At 45.3% G+C, this 20416-nt stretch overlaps 1 protein-coding gene across 1 annotated transcript; it reads right to left on the bottom strand.

The window, feature by feature from the left end:
* Positions 1 to 11257: 11257 nt before the first annotated feature.
* btg1 (B-cell translocation gene 1, anti-proliferative) lies at positions 11258 to 20170 on the bottom strand. The gene is made up of 2 exons (XM_056275725.1): positions 19673 to 20170; positions 11258 to 15801 (listed from the first exon to the last, which is right to left on the bottom strand). Exons 1-2 carry the CDS (start codon positions 19815 to 19817, stop codon positions 15392 to 15394), a joined length of 555 nt encoding a protein of 184 aa, XP_056131700.1. The 5' UTR covers positions 19818 to 20170; the 3' UTR covers positions 11258 to 15391.
* Positions 20171 to 20416: the final 246 nt, after the last annotated feature.

The following is a 20416-nucleotide window of genomic DNA, read 5'->3' on the forward strand; positions in this document are numbered from 1 at the left end:
ACACAACACGCTGCTCTCCTTTTTCCGTCAGATCCCCGGCTCTGCCCCTCTACGGTTCATTCTCTCCCTCGCTTCAACCCCTTTTAACCCCCCCCCCACCCTTCCTCTCACTCGTCGCCGTCGTTACCCTTCACTCTCAACCTCTCATTTCATCCCTCTTTTGTCCTCTCTCCCTCCCCTCTCTCCCCTCTTTCTTCACGAAACGATCCCCCTGTGTCTCATCGCTCCATCCCCTACGCCGCCATCTTGGCCCGCGACCCAGTGACATCTTTGCAGCAGCGTAAACAGGAAACAGCTGAGGCGAGTCGTGCGCGTGTCTTCTTCCTGTCGGTGTTCAGGAAACCTTAAGTGAACTGCTGGGAACGTCGCTCGCGACCTCACCGACGGTAACGGCGGGCACAGCTGATCCTGTGGTTGTGGGTAAAGATGCTGTTTACGAGCAGCGGGGCTTTAAACCAGCGTTGGGTTCGGTTGTAGTAGACAAAGTTACGGGCCCCACTTTCTGTCTTCCTTTCTCTTCTTCACGCCGCCTCGACGAGCTCGAAACTCGCAGAACTGCCGCGTGAATTTCGGAGAAGTTTCAGTGAAGTCAGGAATCAAATATTGACGCCTCCTTTGTTTCATTTCCATCTAGATGTGTTAGATGCTGTGCACCTCACGGAGCTGGCTTCTGAGTCACTCATCTATGCGTGTGTGTGTGTGCGTGTGTGTGTGTGTGTGGTGGGTGGGGGCTTTCAAAAGTGTTGGCGAGTGCATCCACAACTGTACGCCATTTGGAGACGTTAAAGAGTTTGCGTTTACTTGAATTAACATTATAATCCTCACTAGGAAGAAAATTGGTCATTGTTTCTGCACCACCACCCCCCCCCCCCGCCGCTGTTCTGTCTTAGCCTCGCCCTCGTTTTCCATCGCTTTATTATTACCCTCGTGGTTTCATTCGAAACACCGTCAACAGAGGTGATCTATCGCCTTCAACCTGCTCAAGCTAATCCGTCCTTTTCCGAGAGTTTTTAGCGTTTCTGATGTGTCAGCGGCGGCACGGTCGCCTCACAGCGAGAAGGCCCTGGGTTCGAGCCCCGGGGTAGTCCAACCTTGTTCTCCCCGTGTCTGCGTGGGTTTCCTCCGGGTGATCCGGTTTCCTCCCACAGTCCAACGACATGTAGGTCAGCTGAATCGGCCGTACTAAATGGTCCCTAGGTATGTGTGTGTGTGTGTGTGTGTGTGTATCGGCCCCGTGTGATGGCCCGGCGGCCTGTCCAGGGTGTCTCCCCGCCTGTCGCCCAGTGGCCGCCGGGATAGGCTCCAGCATCTCGGCGACCCTGAGAGCAGGAGAAGCGGTTCGGATAATGGATGGTCGGATGACGTGTCAGCTTGGTTTTCTGGGTTGTCTGTTAGCTAACAACGTGACTCTGGTTAGCTAACTTTAGCCCCGTCACAACAGCGTCTGTTGCACAACGTACAATGTTGTGCGTCCAGTCGGGATGTGACGTAAAAAAATACGTCACACTAGCCGGGTATGACAAATGTGCAGTCGGCACCGGGTCTCCTTGCCATTACAAACTTAATACGATGATCCTGCATCGTTCTGTTCACACCAAAGTCACACAACCACTGTTAAGAACTGCTTAAGGTGTGTGTGTGCGTGCGTGCATGGATGACACAACAGGCAGCAAGACAATACACTTTTGTAAAAAAAAAAAAAAAAGTTGTGCGGCGCATCTGTGACAGCGGGTCCTTGTTGTTCTAGTGTCCACATCAGTGCTGGGATTTTTTTCTTCAGCGGTAGAAGCAAACACGTTGCATCGAAACCACGGCCAGGAGTCAACGGTTCGATGAAAACAAAAGGCTTTTTCAGGTGAATTTCGAGCGACGGAGAGAGTTTGAGGAACCGAACCTGGGGTTCTTCCCGTTGACATCATGTTTGTGAAATGGCTGCTGTCGAAGGCCTCCCGCTGGGGGGATTTTCTCCTTCTGTCAGCAGAAAACTGCTAAACTGCTGGCCTCTAACGCACGTGACCTTCAGTCAAAATACGTGTGTGTCGTTTTTTTTGTGGTTTTTTTTGAGTGTATCCATGTGTGTGTGTGTGTGTGTGTGTGTGCTTGTTTGAGGGAATGTCGCCCCGTCTGTGTTTGTTGCCGCAAATGAGCCGCTTACACCTCTATAGTAGAGATGGTGCACGTGGTTGGCTTTGAGTCCCTCTGTCCTTATTTCAGTTTAAGATTCATGAAATATGCATCGCTGCAAATTTAAGCTAAGTGTGTGCGTGTGTGTGTGTGTGTGTGTGTGTGCGTGTGCGTGTGCGTGTGTGTGTACCTTCGTCTGTGTGTGTGTGGCCAGACGCCGTGAGTCGGGCCCCTTGAGCCCCGAAGGCGAAGTTATATTTAGAGGGGGGTTGGTTCTCTGTCTCTTTCTTCCTCTCTCTCTCTCTGTCTCCTTTTCTCTCTCTGTCTCTCGCCCTCTCTCTCTGTCTGAGTGGTTGCGAGCATGGCATGCTGATTGGGAGAGGCTGACCACAGAGCCGTGTTGCCTCCATGTCTGACCGCTGGCTTTCAGATAACCATATGTGGGAGCATACAAACAGATGAGGCCATCAGCGGGTTGGTTACCCAGTAGGTTTATCATTAGGATGCAGCAGAGCTTGGTGGTGTCACTGGTGTTGGGCATACGCCGTCCTACACGGGCCATGCCTTAGATTAAAACAGCCCTTCTGTTTGTTTTCTTCTGCTGCCATGCTCTCTTGTTCTCTCTCTCTCTCTCTCTCTCTCTCTCTCTCTCTCTCTCTCTCTCTCTCTCTCTCTCTCTCTCTCGCTCACTTGCTCACTCGCTCTCTCCCACTCAACGATAACACACATAGACATGCCCACACATGAAAACTAAGACACACATGCACGCACACACACACACATATGCACTCTCTCTCTCTCTCACACACACACACACACACACTCTCACACACACACCTCTCACACGCTCTCTTTTACACACACACACACACACTCTCACACACACACACCTCTCACACGCTCTCTTTTACACACACACACACACACACACACCTCTCACACGCTCTCACACACACACACTCTCACACTCTCTCTCTCTCACACACACACACACCTCTCACGCTCTCTTTTACACACACACACACACACCTCTCACACGCTCTCACACACACACACTCTCACACTCTCTCTCTCTCACACACACTCACTCACACTCTCTCTCTCTCACACACACACACTCTCACACTCTCTCTCACACACACACACTCTCACACTCTCTCTCTCTCACACACACTCACTCACACTCTCTCTCTCGCACACACAGACACACACACACACACACACACACGCGCTTTACCTTACTACCTTACCCCAATAAGGCCCGGTAGCAGACTATGACGCGCAACCCTCTGTGAAGTGTGAGCCAAGTGTTGACTCTGAACTGCCACTGCCAGGTTGGAGAGCGGAGGAGTAAAGATAGATAGACAGGAGGGTGGAGGGGGCTGGGTGGGAAGGGGGTGACAGAAGCGGTTGAGATATGAGAGGAATGTCAGTAAAGAGAGAGAGAGATTCACAAGATACAGAAATGGAAAGATCTATATTTGTATAAGAGAAGGGAAAGAGGGGGGGGCATGAGGAAGTGTATGAGGGAGAGCGAGGCTGACTGAGATGGATAGTGAAAAAAGATATGGGTCATTGAAGCTGCTCATACCATATGCTCTCTGCCCAGACAGGACCTCGCTGGTTGAGTTACAGAGAGACGGTGGCAGATATGTCACCCTCCAAGGGCAGATGCATGAGACACCCATGCAAACACACCCATAGATGCATTAATTGAGCACATACTACACACACACACACACACACACACACACACATTTTTGCTCTATGACTTAATGTGCCAACCTATACTGGCATTAATAGAATAGCACTTAGCATCTCTCTTCTGTCCGCTGCTTCATTAATCTCTCACCTTTCCAACAGTTATTATTGGCATATTCCTCAGGTCTTTTCTTAGCTGCCTATTGCTCGCTCTCTAAAGTGCCGATCGTTCTGTTTTATCCTGGTTTGCACTGACATGACCCTTGATCCCCAAGTCTAATTCAGTCGTGGGGAATGTGGGGAGGCAAAAATGCTAACACATGCATACCCACACATACACAAATACGCACATACTGACATAGATGGAAATGCATTCTGAAATGCATGTACTGATTCACGCATAGACACACACACACACACACACACACACACACATACACACACACACAGGTCAGCTGGAAAGAACACTGACACAACACCACTATGTTCATTCCTCCTAATGTGACTTGAAGTACACTTTTTGAAATTCTATAAAAAAAAAAAAAAATCTTTTTTTTTTTACATACAGCCTTTACAATACATACAGCCTTTGTGGTGTGGTTGACCCAAATTGCATGTCTTTGCCCTCCTGTTCTTTTGTTGTACCTCTTAGAAAAGTACTTTAAGGACGAGTGGGTGTAACAGAGGCAAAACAGCTGTTAGGGCTGAGAATACTTTGCCCTGTGGGGAAACTCATGAGATGGTTGGAAGAGATAGACGGTTGTTAGCCGACGCCCTGGTGCCTCAGACAAGCAGGACAAAGCTCCTTCCTGATCTGACTGTCTTGTCAACTACATCCGCTGTGTGAGATCATTTTCTCATTAAATTTGAAGCCTGTCCTGTTAATGTCGACACAGATGTAATTGCCACTTACCACATTGGTTCGTCCACTGTAGCTGCATTTGGCCAGCAGCTGCCTGAACTCTTGGCTCCTTTCACTGTAGAGACAGATTCATTTGAAAATCTCACTAGTGACTAAAATGTGGCCGCTTCTAGTCTCCTCAATTCAGTTGCACCTCTCACTACCAGAGCTAGGCAACTAAATAGGTCTACACCCTTGTTTGACAAAGAGACAAGTGCTCTGAGACTGGAATGTAAATGATGAAAATCAAAATTAGAAGTTTTTACCTATCTTGGCATGAGTGTTTATTGAAATACAAACGTGCTTTATCTGCTGCGAAAGTAGCGTATTTCTCCAGCTTAATCAACATCAATAAACAATCCTCTTGATTTCTCTTTGAAACTATCTAAATTTAAAAAGCAGCTGTCTATTAGCTGCTCACTGTTCATGGCCCATGAGTTTCTATACTTTTTCTGCAATAAGGTTGGTGAGATCAGAAACAAAATTAGTTCTTGAAATCCGGCTACTCCTACAGATCCCATCTTACCAAATTCATATCTATACAATGAGTCACTGATAGCCCCTGTTATTACAGCTCTTGATATCTTGATATTTTGATATCTCTTTTGAGATACACTACCGTTCAAAAGTTTGGGATCACCCAAACAATTTTGTGTTTTCCATGAAAAGTCACACTTGTTCACCACCATATGTTGTGAAATGAATAGAAAATAGAGTCAAGACATTGACAAGGTTAGAAATAATGATTTGTATTTGAAATAAGATTTTTTTTACATCAAACTTTGCTTTCGTCAAAGAATCCTCCATTTGCAGCAATTACAGCATTGCAGACCTTTGGCATTCTAGCTGTTAATTTGTTGAGGTAATCTGGAGAAATTGCACCCCACGCTTCCAGAAGCAGCTCCCACAAGTTGGATTGGTTGGATGGGCACTTCTTTGAGCAGATTGAGTTTCTGGAGCATCACATTTGTGGGGTCAATTAAACGCTCAAAATGGCCAGAAAAAGAGAACTTTCATCTGAAACTCGACAGTCTATTCTTGTTCTTAGAAATGAAGGCTATTCCATGCGAGAAATTGCTAAGAAATTGAAGATTTCCTACACCGGTGTGTACTACTCCCTTCAGAGGACAGCACAAACAGGCTCTAACAGGTACTATTTAATGAAGATGCCAGTTGGGGACCTGTGAGGCGTCTGTTTCTCAAACTAGAGACTCTAATGTACTTATCTTCTTGCTCAGTTGTGCAACGCGGCCTCCCACTTCTTTTTCTACTCTGGTTAGAGCCTGTTTGTGCTGTCCTCTGAAGGGAGTAGTACACACCGGTGTAGGAAATCTTCAATTTCTTAGCAATTTCTCGCATGGAATAGCCTTCATTTCTAAGAACAAGAATAGACTGTCGAGTTTCAGATGAAAGTTCTCTTTTTCTGGCCATTTTGAGCGTTTAATTGACCCCACAAATGTGATGCTCCAGAAACTCAATCTGCTCAAAGAAGTGCCCATCCAACCAATCCAACTTGTGGGAGCTGCTTCTGGAAGCGTGGGGTGCAATTTCTCCAGATTACCTCAACAAATTAACAGCTAGAATGCCAAAGGTCTGCAATGCTGTAATTGCTGCAAATGGAGGATTCTTTGACGAAAGCAAAGTTTGATGTAAAAAAAATCTTATTTCAAATACAAATCATTATTTCTAACCTTGTCAATGTCTTGACTCTATTTTCTATTCATTTCACAACATATGGTGGTGAATAAGTGTGACTTTTCATGGAAAACACAAAATTGTTTGGGTGATCCCAAACTTTTGAACGGTAGTGTATACTTTGACTAAGCTCGTGTCAGCTTCTAAACCAACTACTTGCCCACTTGACCCTTTACAAGCAAAACTTTTCAAAGACCTCTGGCCTTTTCTGGGACCTACAGTGCTAGACATTGTTCATTTATCACTTTCTACTGGCATTATCCTCAGCAGTTTTAAGACAGCTGTGGTCAAAACCTCTACTTAAAAAACTGCACCTCGAGCCAGGATCTCTTAATAAATATCGACCAGTCTCTAATCTTCCATTCTTTTCTAAAGTACTAGAGAGCATTGTGTATCAATAACTTTTGACCCATATATAAAAAAACTATCTATATGAACCTTTTCAATCAATTTTCAGGGGCTTTCACTCCACTGAAACTGCTCTGACCAGAGTGCTAAATGATCTTCTACTTGCTATGGACTCTGATTCCACCTCTGTGCATCTATTACTGGACCTCAGTGTAGCCTTTGACGCCATTGATCACTGTATACTATTAGCTAGAATAAATTGTAATTTTGGTGTCTGTGTTCTAGCCCTCTGTTGGCTTAAGTCCTACTTATCTGAAAGAACACAGTGTGTCTGCTATAATAATAGTAAATCAAAATTCGCTGATGGTAAATATGGCATACCTCAGGGCTTAATTCTTGGTCCTTTACTTTTCTCTTTATTATATTTAATGTCTTGGCCAAATTATAGGCAGCTATGCAGATGATACTCAGCTTTATGTGCCCATAAGGGCTGATGATTGTACTCAAATTACTAATTTAGAGGCCTGCTTGGCTGTTGTGAAAAATTGGAAGTCTAAATTTCCAGCTTTTAAATTTGAAATAAACTGAGATGCTGGTCATTGGCCCTACTAGACACAGACAGTTTGATCAAGTAACAGTAACGCTCAACAATTCTGATTACACAAAGTGTGGCAGCCAAAAATCTTGGTGTTACTTTTGATCCTAGCCTTTCCTTTGATAATCACATTAAAGAACTCACCAAGACTTCCTTTATATATATATATGTTTAAGAGGTACAATATACGAATTAGCGGACAACCCCTTTTTATCCCTCTTTCAATCACATTTGTCAGGGGAGCAAAAACAAAAAAAGCTTACAAAAAGGCCACTTTATAAATGATGAGTTTTTAAAAGTGCTACACAAATTCTTCTGGGTTTCTTCACCTTACTCCAAATTACACAACACAAGTCAAACAGCCCTGAGCATGGCTAAAAAGATTATACTACTTAATTGGAAAGAACTAAATTATCTATTAACCACTGGCTCAACCTGTTGATTAACACTCCTCTATAGAAAAACTCATGGCAACTCTTCAGGATAGTATATTCAGTCCTTCCAAGACCGGCTCCCACTTTTTGCAATTTCTCCTCAACAACAACAGCAAGAACTTAGTTTTGTATAACACCTTTCCAGGAACCCAAGAACACTTTACACTAAATAAGAAAAGCAAAAAGCTGATCCCTCTCATTATCCTACTGGGAACGCTCACTTTCTTTATGTAACACAATGTGCTATTTGATCTATATTACTTGTTTAAGTTCGCTCTTTATCTGTATTGTTATGTAGTTTGTTCATGTCCCTAGCTTTGTACTGTTTTTATGATATAATGTTGTCTGTGGCATTTGTGTGGTGGTGTATTGTGTTGTCTAGTATTATATTTAAGTGCCGTGACTCATTTTATCCCCGTGTACTTTCCCTGCAATGTATTTTCTCATGTTCTTTTCTTGTTGAAAAAAGTAACACTAAAGTTGATGCAGAGTTTGCTGATCTGACCTCCTTGCGAAGGACATCCCCAGCATTGGGTATTGGGGTCCTGATAGCAAGGCCCCCAGTCACCTGTAGTCACACCAGAATACTAGTGAAATGGAAATCTTAATGGACCTACATGTTAATGTGCAAGTACATGCCTGAATACTGTACATGCATTCACAAACAGGTACAAAGACACACACAGACACACACCAAAGACAACAGTGGTTGAGCCTGTTTATGGCTGTAACCGGTGCGGCTGCAGCCGAGCTTTTGTCCTCTTGATCGTGAAACAGTGCAGAAAACACACCCAGAAACAGAGACACACATGTGTGCGTGCTCATGCACATGCAAAGGCGCACACACAAACACAAACACATACACAACAGGAGTGTTATCCTGTCATCTGGTTGGCAAGAGTGGGTCCCAGATGTCTGCCACCCCCCGTTATTGGACGCACACACGTAGGCTGTCACTCATCTTGCCTTTGTTCGAAGACGGCAACACATTGCCTCCACACAGCACTCAACCACAATGCATAAACACTCCCTCACAGAAGAGAAACAATCGGCACAGGAAAAGAGAGATCAGGGGAAGGGAATCCATACATTCAAAATGTATTCAAAGAGTCAGGTTATCAAACGTTGTTATAATGCAGAGCTGCAGTGAAATGTGTGGTCGGTTGAAGTGGCATGACTTTTGTTTACCATTCCGGGCCATTATCTTGGCAAGCCAAAGTGATCTCACCGACTTGGCCTCTTATCTTTCCGTGGCGATCGACCACACCCACTAGAACTTTCTACAAGCGTCACGCCATCTCTACAGAATTGCGTCTGTTGCTATGTGAATGGGTGGCAGGGCAGCAAGTATTACATTTGTGTTTCATCAGTGATGAGATGAAACTCTTACCGCAGTAGATGACACATTTATGATTTTCCAGCACATGCGATATGAAATTCAAAATCAAATGGATTATAGATAAGGAAACTGTTTTTGTGCATTCAGTTAAGGAAGTGCTCGGGGGCAATAGCGTGATCCTCCCACATGCTACGTCCCCCTGGCGAAACTCCTCAATGTCAGGTGAAAAGAAGCGGCTGGTGACTCCACATGTATCGGAGGAGGTATGTGGTAGTCTGCAGCCCTCCGCGGATCGACAGAGGGGGTGGAGCAGCGACCGGGACAGCTCGGAAGAGTGGGGTAATTGGCCAAGTACAATTGGGGAGAAAAATCCAAAAAAACAAAAACAAAGGAAGTGCCCATTCTATGAATAGGCCATAAAAAAAATACTGCGATATCAAAATTAAATGGAGTGTTTATAAAACGAATATGGGGGGAAAAAAGCCCTCGCAAATTCCAGCATCTTTGCATGTTTGCCAAATGTCATCACACTCTCATCCTGCGCAATCCAGTTCTGATTTCCCCAAGATGACCATGAGAAACATGTCAAAACAAGTTGCTGAAATGAGTCATTGCAAAACCCTGTCCAGGGACAGTTGCGAAATACTGTTCAATTTTGGACTACTGGCGCTATGTGTTGCAGTTGGCAGAGGCTCTTAATCCATGTACCATATTTGCACACAAAACCAACTGAGTAAAACACTCCCTGAGGATCTTTGACCTGCTCACAGTGAATTTTAACAGGGAAGTGTGCGTCACTCTGCAGCACTCGGAAACAAATCAATCCAACGCGTCACATTTCTGTACGTACGAATGCCAGTGTATTAAAAGTTCCCCCCATGCAAAACAAAACAAACATCTCTGCCATTGCTTCTCGTCCCATCTGGATGTCTCACGCTGAACTTGAATTTTGGACTAGACTACAACACCCACCACACTCCGGGCATTGTTTAGGTGTGGAGGGCCTACTCCCAGGCCGCTGTTTGGAAAGCTAAAGCCTTGGCCCCGCAACACATTCCCGATCACCTTCCCTCTCCGTCCCCCTCCGCGCCCACACCCCTCGGCTCCTGCAAAACCAGCTCTCTGTGTTCCCCTCCTTTGTCCGCCTGTCGAAATGAGCCAAATGTTTTTCTTCCCTCGGACTGCTGCTAAGCAACCTGGGGGATTCGGAGTGCTGCAAAGGATTGCAGAATTAATCCAAACTGCGGGTTTTGCGGAGTCAGCTGGGGTGGTATTGTGGGTTAGCAGTGCCAGCCTGGGCTGAATGTTTGGCTTTTTGAGTCTTTGTGAGAAGCTGCCCCCCCCCCTCCCTCAGAGAGAACCACCTGTCTTATCTGCTAGTTCATGGAGATTGGAGGCGTTGGTGGTTCGAACGGAGGAGAGCTGGAAGTCTGCTCAAGTTTTTGACGAGTGTCTCAAAAACATCATGTGCATTCGGATGTTGGAAGAATCGGATTTGTTGATTTGGTCGGAACAGCGGCCTTTTTCCAAGGACAAAGCAGAAGCAGAAGTCTTGAACATGTGGAGATGCTCCCCAGTCAAAAATTTTAGACATGACAAGATGCATCTCCCTTGTTTCCAGTTTTGTTGCAGTTTGTCCATATTCCACAACTTCTTAGCTGGAAAAGATTGCTTGAATAAGTAATATGACGACTGCTCCAATATATCCTCCATTTTTTTCCCCTTTATAGACAACTAAACATCTTGAGTTAATGGCAGCTGTGAAATGCATTGTGCGTTGAAATGATGTGCAGTTGAAAATCCCAACGTACAGTATGTTAAGTTTCCTGTCCTTAATTATGGTTGATAAATTGTTCTTCTTGGATCTCATATTCTTGATTTTCAATATAATTGTTATAATTTCAAAATTGGCGTTCTTATCTAGATATCAAACGTACTCAATTACCTCTGGCTCATGAGCTTATATGCTACGTTTGAAATGAACATCTTGAAAGATTTCATCATGAGCTGTAGTAAATCTGTCAGCCGATCTGACAGTGATAATACCCAGGACTAGCACCCACCGTGGAAGCTCAGAATGCATAAAAAAAACCCCAAAAAAAAACAACACTCATATGAAATATGTTGCCAAGATAGGAAATCTTTTATTACAGAGAAAAAAAAACTTTTCTTCCAAAATATAGAAATCTGTACAACTTCCGCACAATCAATTTACATGAACTGTACAAATTTACAGCAGTTCATCACAACATACCCAAGGAAAAGAAAATGAACACAATAAAGATGTACTGACATGAGATCACAAGATAAGAGTAGACAGCTTCTCTCTGCTTGGGTAAGCTCAGATTTTTTTTCTATTTTCTGGTTTTGTACGTAAATAAAAAAAAAGAAAAAGAAGAAAAAAGCAAACAAAGGAGAAGTCTATAAGCACAGATCATGGAAACTGATATTTTTTTTTTACCAAACAACTTTGGTCCTTGCCAACACTCCCATCACGAATGGCTTCACTTACGAAAAGAGTTATCCGTGTTAAACGATGAAATACAAAAGGAATACATCTAAAACACCTCAGGATAGCAATTATTGGCACTTCCCATGTGTAATGTTATGTACTCTACCGTTTGTTGTACAATTACAATACATTCTACAATATGTAAAACACCTCAAATGTGAAAGTGGCAATAATTCAACTCATTGATGACGAGATTGACAACAACAACAACAAAAATGACTATTCCCTTCCCGTTTCATGTCTTAACATGCACAACTTTTCCATAAGGGTATTTATTGAATGTCCGAGGCCTGAGTTTGGCAATACATTCCAGGAGAGACTCCTCGCGTCTCAAAAGTCACAAAACTTCAACTTGACATATTTAGTGCATTTTATGTGCTATGTTACCTCTGACTATTCAAAAGCACTCTCACAATGTTTCTGAAACCTATGTGCGCACACGCTGAATGGATGCCATTTAAAGATTTCAATATTATCGTGGACTTAAAAACCATTTCTGGTGGTGGTAGTTGAGAAGGTATTCAAAGGGATTGGGAATTTGTTTCAAATTTTTTTTAAACTTTTTGTAGGCCTAAAAGAAAAGGAAAAAAAAAGGTCCATTAAAAGTGGGTTAGATCACCAGACTCAAAATCCTCTTAACATGAGGGAGGAAACAGGGATAGGAGAGTGGAGAAAGACCTACCAGTGTGACCACAAAACACATTTAGGGAAGGAAAGTGAGACGGAATGACCATCTCACATCTGAAATAGGGATCAATCTCAGAACGTCTAGTCGTATGACATGTTATAGAAGCTATACTGGGGCAGTGTGGTTTTTACAACTGGTCCCCACTGTGGAAACCAAAGCTCTTGGGCTTCGATCCCGGCTAGCCACGCTCCAACTGACTGAAATGAAATCGCTGCTTTTTACCGATTGCTGAAGGGAACACCAGCAGGGAAAGGGGGATGGAGGGGAAGGGGGGTAGGGTTGCAGTGCGTCAATGGCCATGGCTCTATTACCCAGGATCCTCTTGAGCTTAAGGGAGCTTAAAACACCCAAAGATCTGGTGATGACTGGTGACCCAGCCTGCTGTGCAGATTTGGCCAGTAGCTAAGGCCTGGAAAAACCCCTGCAGCGGTCCAAATGTCTGTTCAAGCTAGCTTTTTTTTTTTGCCACACAAACTGAACCCGGAGTGGACTGGGGTATGACAGACAACCATCACATCCTTTCATATGCATGTAAACAAATTCGCTACAGCAGCAATGCGGGTAATCCAGTGAGAAAACAAAGGCAGAGTACCCACAATTCCTCAACTTTGGCCAATGTTTCCTGGGTTGTAACCTGCCCCCTAGTGCTGCTTCGGCACGCTAAAGCGCGTGTGCTGGTTTTTATCCACCACCTCCTGGGGAGGTTCAAGGGCATCCAGTCGGGTGGGGGTTGTTGGATTAATTTCAAAGGGGAGGGGGCTGGAGGGATTGTAGCTGCCCTGGACATGAAAGTCCGGCCCTTGCCCCCCCCCCTGCTTTCTCTCGCACCAACTCCCCTCCCTAACCTTCCTTACCCAATTCCCCCGGGGTGATGGAAGATGATATGTGTCTCATTAGGTCTACCTGCATCCACAAGGGGGTTGGCTAGCAGCAAGCTGGCTGGCTGACCAGGAGGTCTGAGCTGAGGGGTGATATGTGGCATTTGAGGCACTGTTACCCCCATTTCCAAAAAGCGGGTGGGGGTCTGAAGCTGCCAGGGTGGACAAAGACACCTCTAGGGAGGGTCCGGCAGCACCTCACAACAGGCTGGCTCACGAAAGCCTGCTTCTCAGCTTGAAACAGAGAATGGCTTATTGTTAATGACAACGAGGTCTATTTAAGGCAATGCACTTCCAATGCATACTAAAGGAACAAGGGTACTCGTGAAGTTCATGTCCTTTTCAGAATGTGGAAAATGGGCAATGGAAATGGAAATACATGGCTGACAGGGCCCGTTGTGGTATTTGAGTCGAGTTAAAATTAATCTCTTAACAGCCCTGGCTCTAGACCTCCCTTTGGCCAAACTGACAAACACACGCTCATCACTTATTCAAACCACTTTTAGACTAGCTTTAAACCAGCAACCCGATTTGCCATCTGTGTTTGTTGGGGGCCGGGGAAGTAGCTAAGCCCTGCATCGTGCTGGGCCTTCGACAAATAGTGCCATATTAACGGATGGTAGAAATCGTCTAACACACCACCATAACCACTCTCCACTTAACCAGCAACGGCTCTGAATGTTCACAAATACAGTGTAGAAAATAAATGTTTTAAGTCCAGAGTAGCACACTCCCTATTCAATAGGCATCAGGCTAACCCAACTCGGAAGTTACAGTACGAGCAAATGGCCAAAAAACAAAAACAAAAAAACGGGGAGAGCAAAAGCAACATGGCATGAAAAGATGACATTCGATTGGATGGAATGCGGGAGATTTCCTCCCAAAAGTACACATCCCACACAATCTAACGTCAAAGTGCATTCAACGTCAATCCTGACAGGGTCTGCTGACCAAAACAGGGTCAACCTGAAATTAGGTCAACGGGACCCTCATATGCTACACTTTGAATTTTGGTGATGCAGGAAAAAGAGGAAGGAGGAGAAGGCGGGGGGGGGGGGTTAAAATATGGGAACTTGATTGAATTTCAACAACATTCATTAACCTTGGGGGAGGTACGGAAGGAGGGGGTGCGGACACCCCCACCCCCGCCATCTTTCCCTGCCCCAGAAAGCTACACATACTTGAGTGATTGGGGGTGGGGGCAGTGCACCGTGACACGCTGTTATCCATAGGTAACAGGTTATCACACCACATTCCACTTGCACTTACATTTAGACCAAGAATGGGCTGAGAGGTGCGCTTCTGCATGCTCAGTGTTGATGGGGTAAGGGGGGAAGAGAGGTTGAGACTGACAACCTTTGTTCAAACAGCCACAGAGTAAAGAAAACAAAAGCCCTATGGTCCAAAAAAGGGCTTTAATTAGAAGGGGAAAAAAAGGCTCTTATTGGCTGTTTTTCTATTATACCGTTGGGCCACGTGTAGCAAAAGGCACGAGTCTGAACCTCGTCTTCCTCCCCGAAACTGAAAGACGTCTAGCTCTGAAATTCAATGGGTAATTCCTGAAAGAAATTCCTTTACAATTTAAAAGTTTTGGTGTTTTGTTTTTTTTGTTGTTTTGTTTTTTTTGTGGCGGTAATGATGAAACATGGTACCCATAGTAACCACAAGTAAGAAAAGTGCAAAGTCAAAATTGATAGACCTCAGTGTTAAAAAGCCAACAACACAGAAGCCCCTTCAGCAATGGAGCCAATCATCATGTTGTTATTGTTGTTTAGACGGGGATGGGCGGAGCCGGTCTACGGGGGTTCCTGGTTGGTTGGTTGGTTTAGCTGCCCCAACAGTTCTTTTTCCATACAGCCTCTCCTGAAAAAAATAAAACAAACAAAAAGGGGGGGGGGGGAACGAAAGGCCCGGTAGATCTGGTGACATAACGGAATAGACGATGCTGGAGGGGATGGGGGGAGGTGGGGGTTAAAATATCAAACCTACAAGGTTTCCATCAACTGGACAATAGGCCACATCCTCTGCTTTTTTTCCTCTCACATTTTTTTTTCCATCTTTCACTATTTCATTTCACTTTTTTAGCTTTAAAAAGGCTAACCCTGATCCAGCCTTGGGGTCTCGACTGGTCACGGTGCAACCCTGAAACGGGGCAAGCCCGGGTCGGCAGTGGCTCTTAACTGGACACAGTCATCATGTTGTAGGCTTTGGAGGGACTGGCTCTGCCCAGCACCATCAGTTCCTCCTTGCAGCTGATGTGACTGTCCACCATGGGGTTCACCGACGTGCTGCTTCCCGATGGGGAGCTGGCGCCGGTTGTTGTCGCCGGTGCTCCTACAGTCACCCCAGGCTGCGACTCGTAAAGGACGCAGATGGAGCCGTCTTCACCAATGCGGTAGGACACCTCGAAGGGGTCCACCCAGAGCGTGAGCTCACTGGGGAGCAGCAGGTAGAGTTGCTGGATGGTCAGACCGATGCGCTGGCCCGCCTGCCACACCAGTGGGTCCATCTTGTGGTTAATGCGGATGCACCGGTAGCCGGAGCCCTTGCAGGGCCTGTCTGGAAACCAGTGGTGCTTATATTGCTCTGCAGGAAGACAAAAGAGGAGAAGAATATAACACTGGACTCGTATTTTGCAGCTGCTGATACTCATTTAGTGAGGGGGAACTTAAAAAATACACTCTTCACCCACAGACAACAAGAGGCAATATCTGTAGAAAATACTGGGCAGAACAATAATCATGTCTGGGACCATATGTATTACCAAATAAGATTATATATATATATATATATATGTATATATATATATATATATATATATGTATTACCAAATAAGATTATATATATATATGTATAAAACTTTGTTAAAAGAAACACTCAATGGTAGGGAAAGTGCTCAACAAATGAGCAAAATAATCCAGTGAATCAAGTAAATTCTTTATGAGACGGCTATATATATATATATATATATATATAATATGGATTATGACTATTAACCATTGCTATCTCTGTGAGATACAAAGCAGACTAAAAGGATGTTCAAAGATCAAACTGCCGAGAACAGCTTGGACAGATGTGGGACCGGGTGAGACATAAGCCGACATGCATTTGGATGGGTATTGATTATTTCAAAAAAATAATGTAAACTTTTAAATTTCATTTAGCTCTGAGGGTAACTGATAGTTTGTAAATGCACATACTTTGACTATTCATAGATATTTCAAGACTGAAATTTACACACAAAAACCGTTGGGCGTAACGTTGAGCGGTCATTAAATTCGGTGCATTTCTAGATCAGGGGTTCTCAAAGCCCGGACCGAACAGCAAGTCAGTCTGGACCCAGCCCAGACCTGGTGTTATGAATACAATACGTTATGAAGTGTGACGTTTTCTATTTTGTGTGTTGTTGCTGCCGAGTTCACGCATTAGCGTTACACTGCATTACAGTAACGCAGTGAGTGTAGTTGTCAGCTCGAGTAATGCTGTCTTCACCTGGTTCACTGTCTCTCCTCTGCTCCGTGTGTGTGTGTGTGTGTGTGTGTGTGGGTGGAGGGGTGGGTGGAGGGGCTGAGACTTGCCCTCACTGAAACACAGGGAGCAGAGGAGAAGCGAGAGAACCAACGCGACCATAAATAACAGTAACGAGCAGCCCTACTGGTACGCGACGATGCCACAAGGGTCTGTATTTTGACTAACTTGAACATGAATGTACACTGTTTAAAAGTTACCAGTAAGTTGATCAAATATTATTTTGTTATCGCCAGTCATTATGGATCTTTGAGTAATAAGTTCGAGAACCCCTGTTCCAGATGTTAAACATGAAGAGGAAATATACTAATCTTAATGAGTTAGTTAACTGGCAGATTGGTTTGGAAGTGGTGTGGTTGCAGCAACTGATGTTAAGTGTATCGATTAACTTGCCTGAGCAAAGAGCAGTAACTGACACCGGACAGTCAACAAATCAAATAAAGTCGAACTTTTGCATTAGAAACTTAAATAACTAATTTAATAACGATCATTCTTATATGTCTAGTGTTTTGTATTCCATTTTTAAATATTCGAGTCGCCCATCTCGATACGCAAAATACGGTATGAAAAACCGACAAGTGGTTCACAGCCCTTAAGAATCAGGCTAGAGCTTTGCTGTGCCCAATGAAAAGCTTAACCGTTTGCTGCATGGCTGATAAGCAGTCATAAACAGTCTGTTGGCTGAGCCGTGGCCTACGTGACAAAAATAGGGGCCATTGAATTGCTCAATCCCTCCCCCAGCCCGCATCGGTGTCACAAAGTCTTCCATGACGGGCTGAACAACAAGCCCAAAGTGCTGAGGCCTCAGCCGACCATCTGGGCTGGAAGGCTCCTCCTCCTGCAGGGACAGCGTCCTAATTGAGAGTTTTTGTGGTATTTTGGAACTGCAGAGAAAACAGTGAGTCAGTTTGATGTCACGCTGCTGCTTTATTAAAGCATTTTACTGCTAACGTGATGAAAAACAGGCCCGCAACGTGCTCGGCATATTTGGGCTCGTATAAGGTTTATTAATGGAGGAAAAAAAAAACACATTTTGGGCAAATAACATGCTTCAGTTGGATCTCCGGAGAGATGGTGATAACAAAATATTTACACGTCACTGAAACTGAACGGATTTCAATTTACTTCATTCTCTGATGATATTTTAATCGGCTTTCTATCACAGCTGTTGTGTTAACACCCAGATTCTGGCTCTTGGAACAGCTTGTTAGGTGAAGCAGATGAGCTGAAGGCCAGAACCCCAAGGGCCACCTGCAACACCTAAGTTAATACCAGTGGGTGCTGTGATCCGCTAATGGATGACTTGGCACTCGTGAAAAGAACAGAATTGGATGATCTTTTCAGCCTCCTGAGCCACAAAGACATCCACCTAAAGGCCCTGAAGCAGCTGGGAGGCGATCTGCTCGGGGAGGCAGCCTATCTTCACAAACCAGGGCACGGAGGAGGGGGTGTAAGCAGATGAGCGAACGCTTAACTCACAGAAGTTCAACAAAAACAACGTCGACTGCGCTTGAAGCGGGTGCGTTGCCGAGCTGTTCCGTAACAACGTTGCGCACTAATGTCAGGATACAGGGGGGAGGAAAACGGTTGCTGCGCGGCTGGGGATTTTCCCTGACACATCCTCCATGGGCCAAAACTTTTAACGAGAGGTTCTACAGAGGAGGTTACTGAAAACACAGGAAGAAGAGGGAATTCTTCCATTCTCAAAATTGATTACACGAACACGGACGTCACCCTCTGTCTTTCTACCAATTTCCTCTGTGTGAAAGAGAGAAGCCAGCAGCTCTTCAGGCACAATAGTTGGTAGCCGTTGTGTTCAGGAGGACAAAAGAGGCTCGGCCTAGTTTAGAAACAGGCCCAACACACCACTTGTTTTACTTACTGAAAAACCCCTTCCTCTGCACTGCAAAGTTGTGAGATGGTGTGCTTTGTCGACCATGTCCTCAGTTTTTTTTTTGTTTTTTTTTTTGGTATGGAATTAAATCTCGCCCCCTATACATCCCATTCAAGCACAACAACACCACCCATCCCCCCACTAACTGGCCTCTACACCCGCGGCCATTTTGCCGAGACTCTCCAACTTTGGCTGTTTACAAACAGCAGCGAGCGAGAGAGCTTTTACTCCCATTCCGCTACTAAATAGCGAAGACCCTTTGGACAGCCATGTCGACATTATCGATAGTATCTGAAGGGGGGGGCGCGTACACGATATAGACGATTTTATCCGTTATAGCCGATCTAAAACTTGTAAATAAGGTTTAAATATCGTTACATCAGTTTAATTTTTACAGTAAAAAAAAAAGGACTTGGGTTTGTAACGTGTAAGTTTACGTTGTTCAAGCGGGGGGGGGTAATCCTTGGTTATAACCATCTAATTAGTGCTTATACGTTGGATATAGCCTAAATCGTCTCCTTAATGATTACTCCATTTTCATCTCTGGCATTACGTAATTCATCCGCCCATATCAATACAATGGGGGGGGGGGACTGTGTGCCGTCGTCTACCTCGGACGTGTATCGACCCGCGCGAGTTCGAGCCCGGGCGCACTTCCTTGTTGGGAACAAATTAGAGCCAGGCCCTTTCCGAGCCGCGTAGTAATAACGGCGTAACAAAGCGACCGCCACCATTTTTTTTCTTCTTCTTCGTCTTCTTCTTCTTCCAACGCAGACCTTTACCGTCCGGCGGCGACTCGTTAGCGCGTCCGCGTATCGATTTATTGACGCGTAATTGTCGTGCGTAAACGTCGGCGCGTCAGCGGTTCTTCTCGGGAGAACAAAGACGCCCCCCCCCCCCCAAAAAAAAACCCTCTCGGGAGAAACGGTTGGAAACGACGCCGAGCTTTTTTTTTGGTACAATAACGATCAACGGTGATTCTCTCTCTCTCTCTCTCTTTTCTTACGGTAAGTAGTACAAACGGGCAACTCGTACCTGCCAAGATATCCTGTAAACTTTGGCTGAACGTCTGGAGCTGTCGGTCGTTTACGTGTCCTTTTATCCGCAGAAATCTCGACAGAAACCCGACGGCGGCGCTGATCTCTGGCTTCATCGTTCCCCGAGCACAAAGGGTATGCATTGAGAAGGCAACAGCGACGATGGCCCGTGCACTTTCTTCTGCTTTCTTCTTCTTCGTCTTCTTTTTTATTTCTATGTGCGCGCCCGACAATGCGTCCTCCTCTCCACTTTGGAACAGTAATGGTCCTCGTTTTTCTCTCCGGCGCCTATGCTTGGCATTTAACTTGTCGAGGTAGGGGAGGTGTAGACTCGGGAGAGTGTGTGTGGTGCCAGGACGGTACAGTGCTCGCTGGACGCCTGCGTTGTGTTGGTAAATACAACAGAGAGAGAGAGAGAGAGAGGAGGGGGGGGGTGGTGTCGTCGTTGTCGTCGCCCACTTTGGAATCGGCCCTCCCTTCTCGCCTCCCTCCGCCAAGAGTGCGGGCCGTCCCGGGGGGCACCGCTTTATATACCGCCCCCGCCGTCCCACGAGGGCTACGTAGGCAACAAAGAGCCGCCAATCCCGTCGCGGGCCCGGCCTGACGAAGCCATAGGAGGAGTGGACTGAGCTCGTCAGGGCTCTGAAAATAAACAGACCACGTGAGAAACCAGATACGCACCATGAAATTAACCCTTCGTTGTCATCTCGGGGCTCTCAGTCTACATCCGGACTCGTTTGTT

The sequence above is a fragment of the Lampris incognitus genome, chromosome 3, assembly GCF_029633865.1.
Source record: "Lampris incognitus isolate fLamInc1 chromosome 3, fLamInc1.hap2, whole genome shotgun sequence".
Classification (NCBI taxonomy): Eukaryota; Metazoa; Chordata; class Actinopteri; order Lampriformes; family Lampridae; genus Lampris; species Lampris incognitus.

Bases quoted from the DNA above. Each gene is read 5' to 3' on its own strand.
- btg1 (XM_056275725.1), bottom strand. From the start codon at position 19,817: ATGCATACCCTTTGTGCTCGGGGAACGATGAAGCCAGAGATCAGCGCC. The intron at 15,802-19,672 runs GTACGAGTTGCC...GTCTTCCTGCAG, and splicing joins TTTACAGGATATCTTGGCAG to AGCAATATAAGCACCACTGG.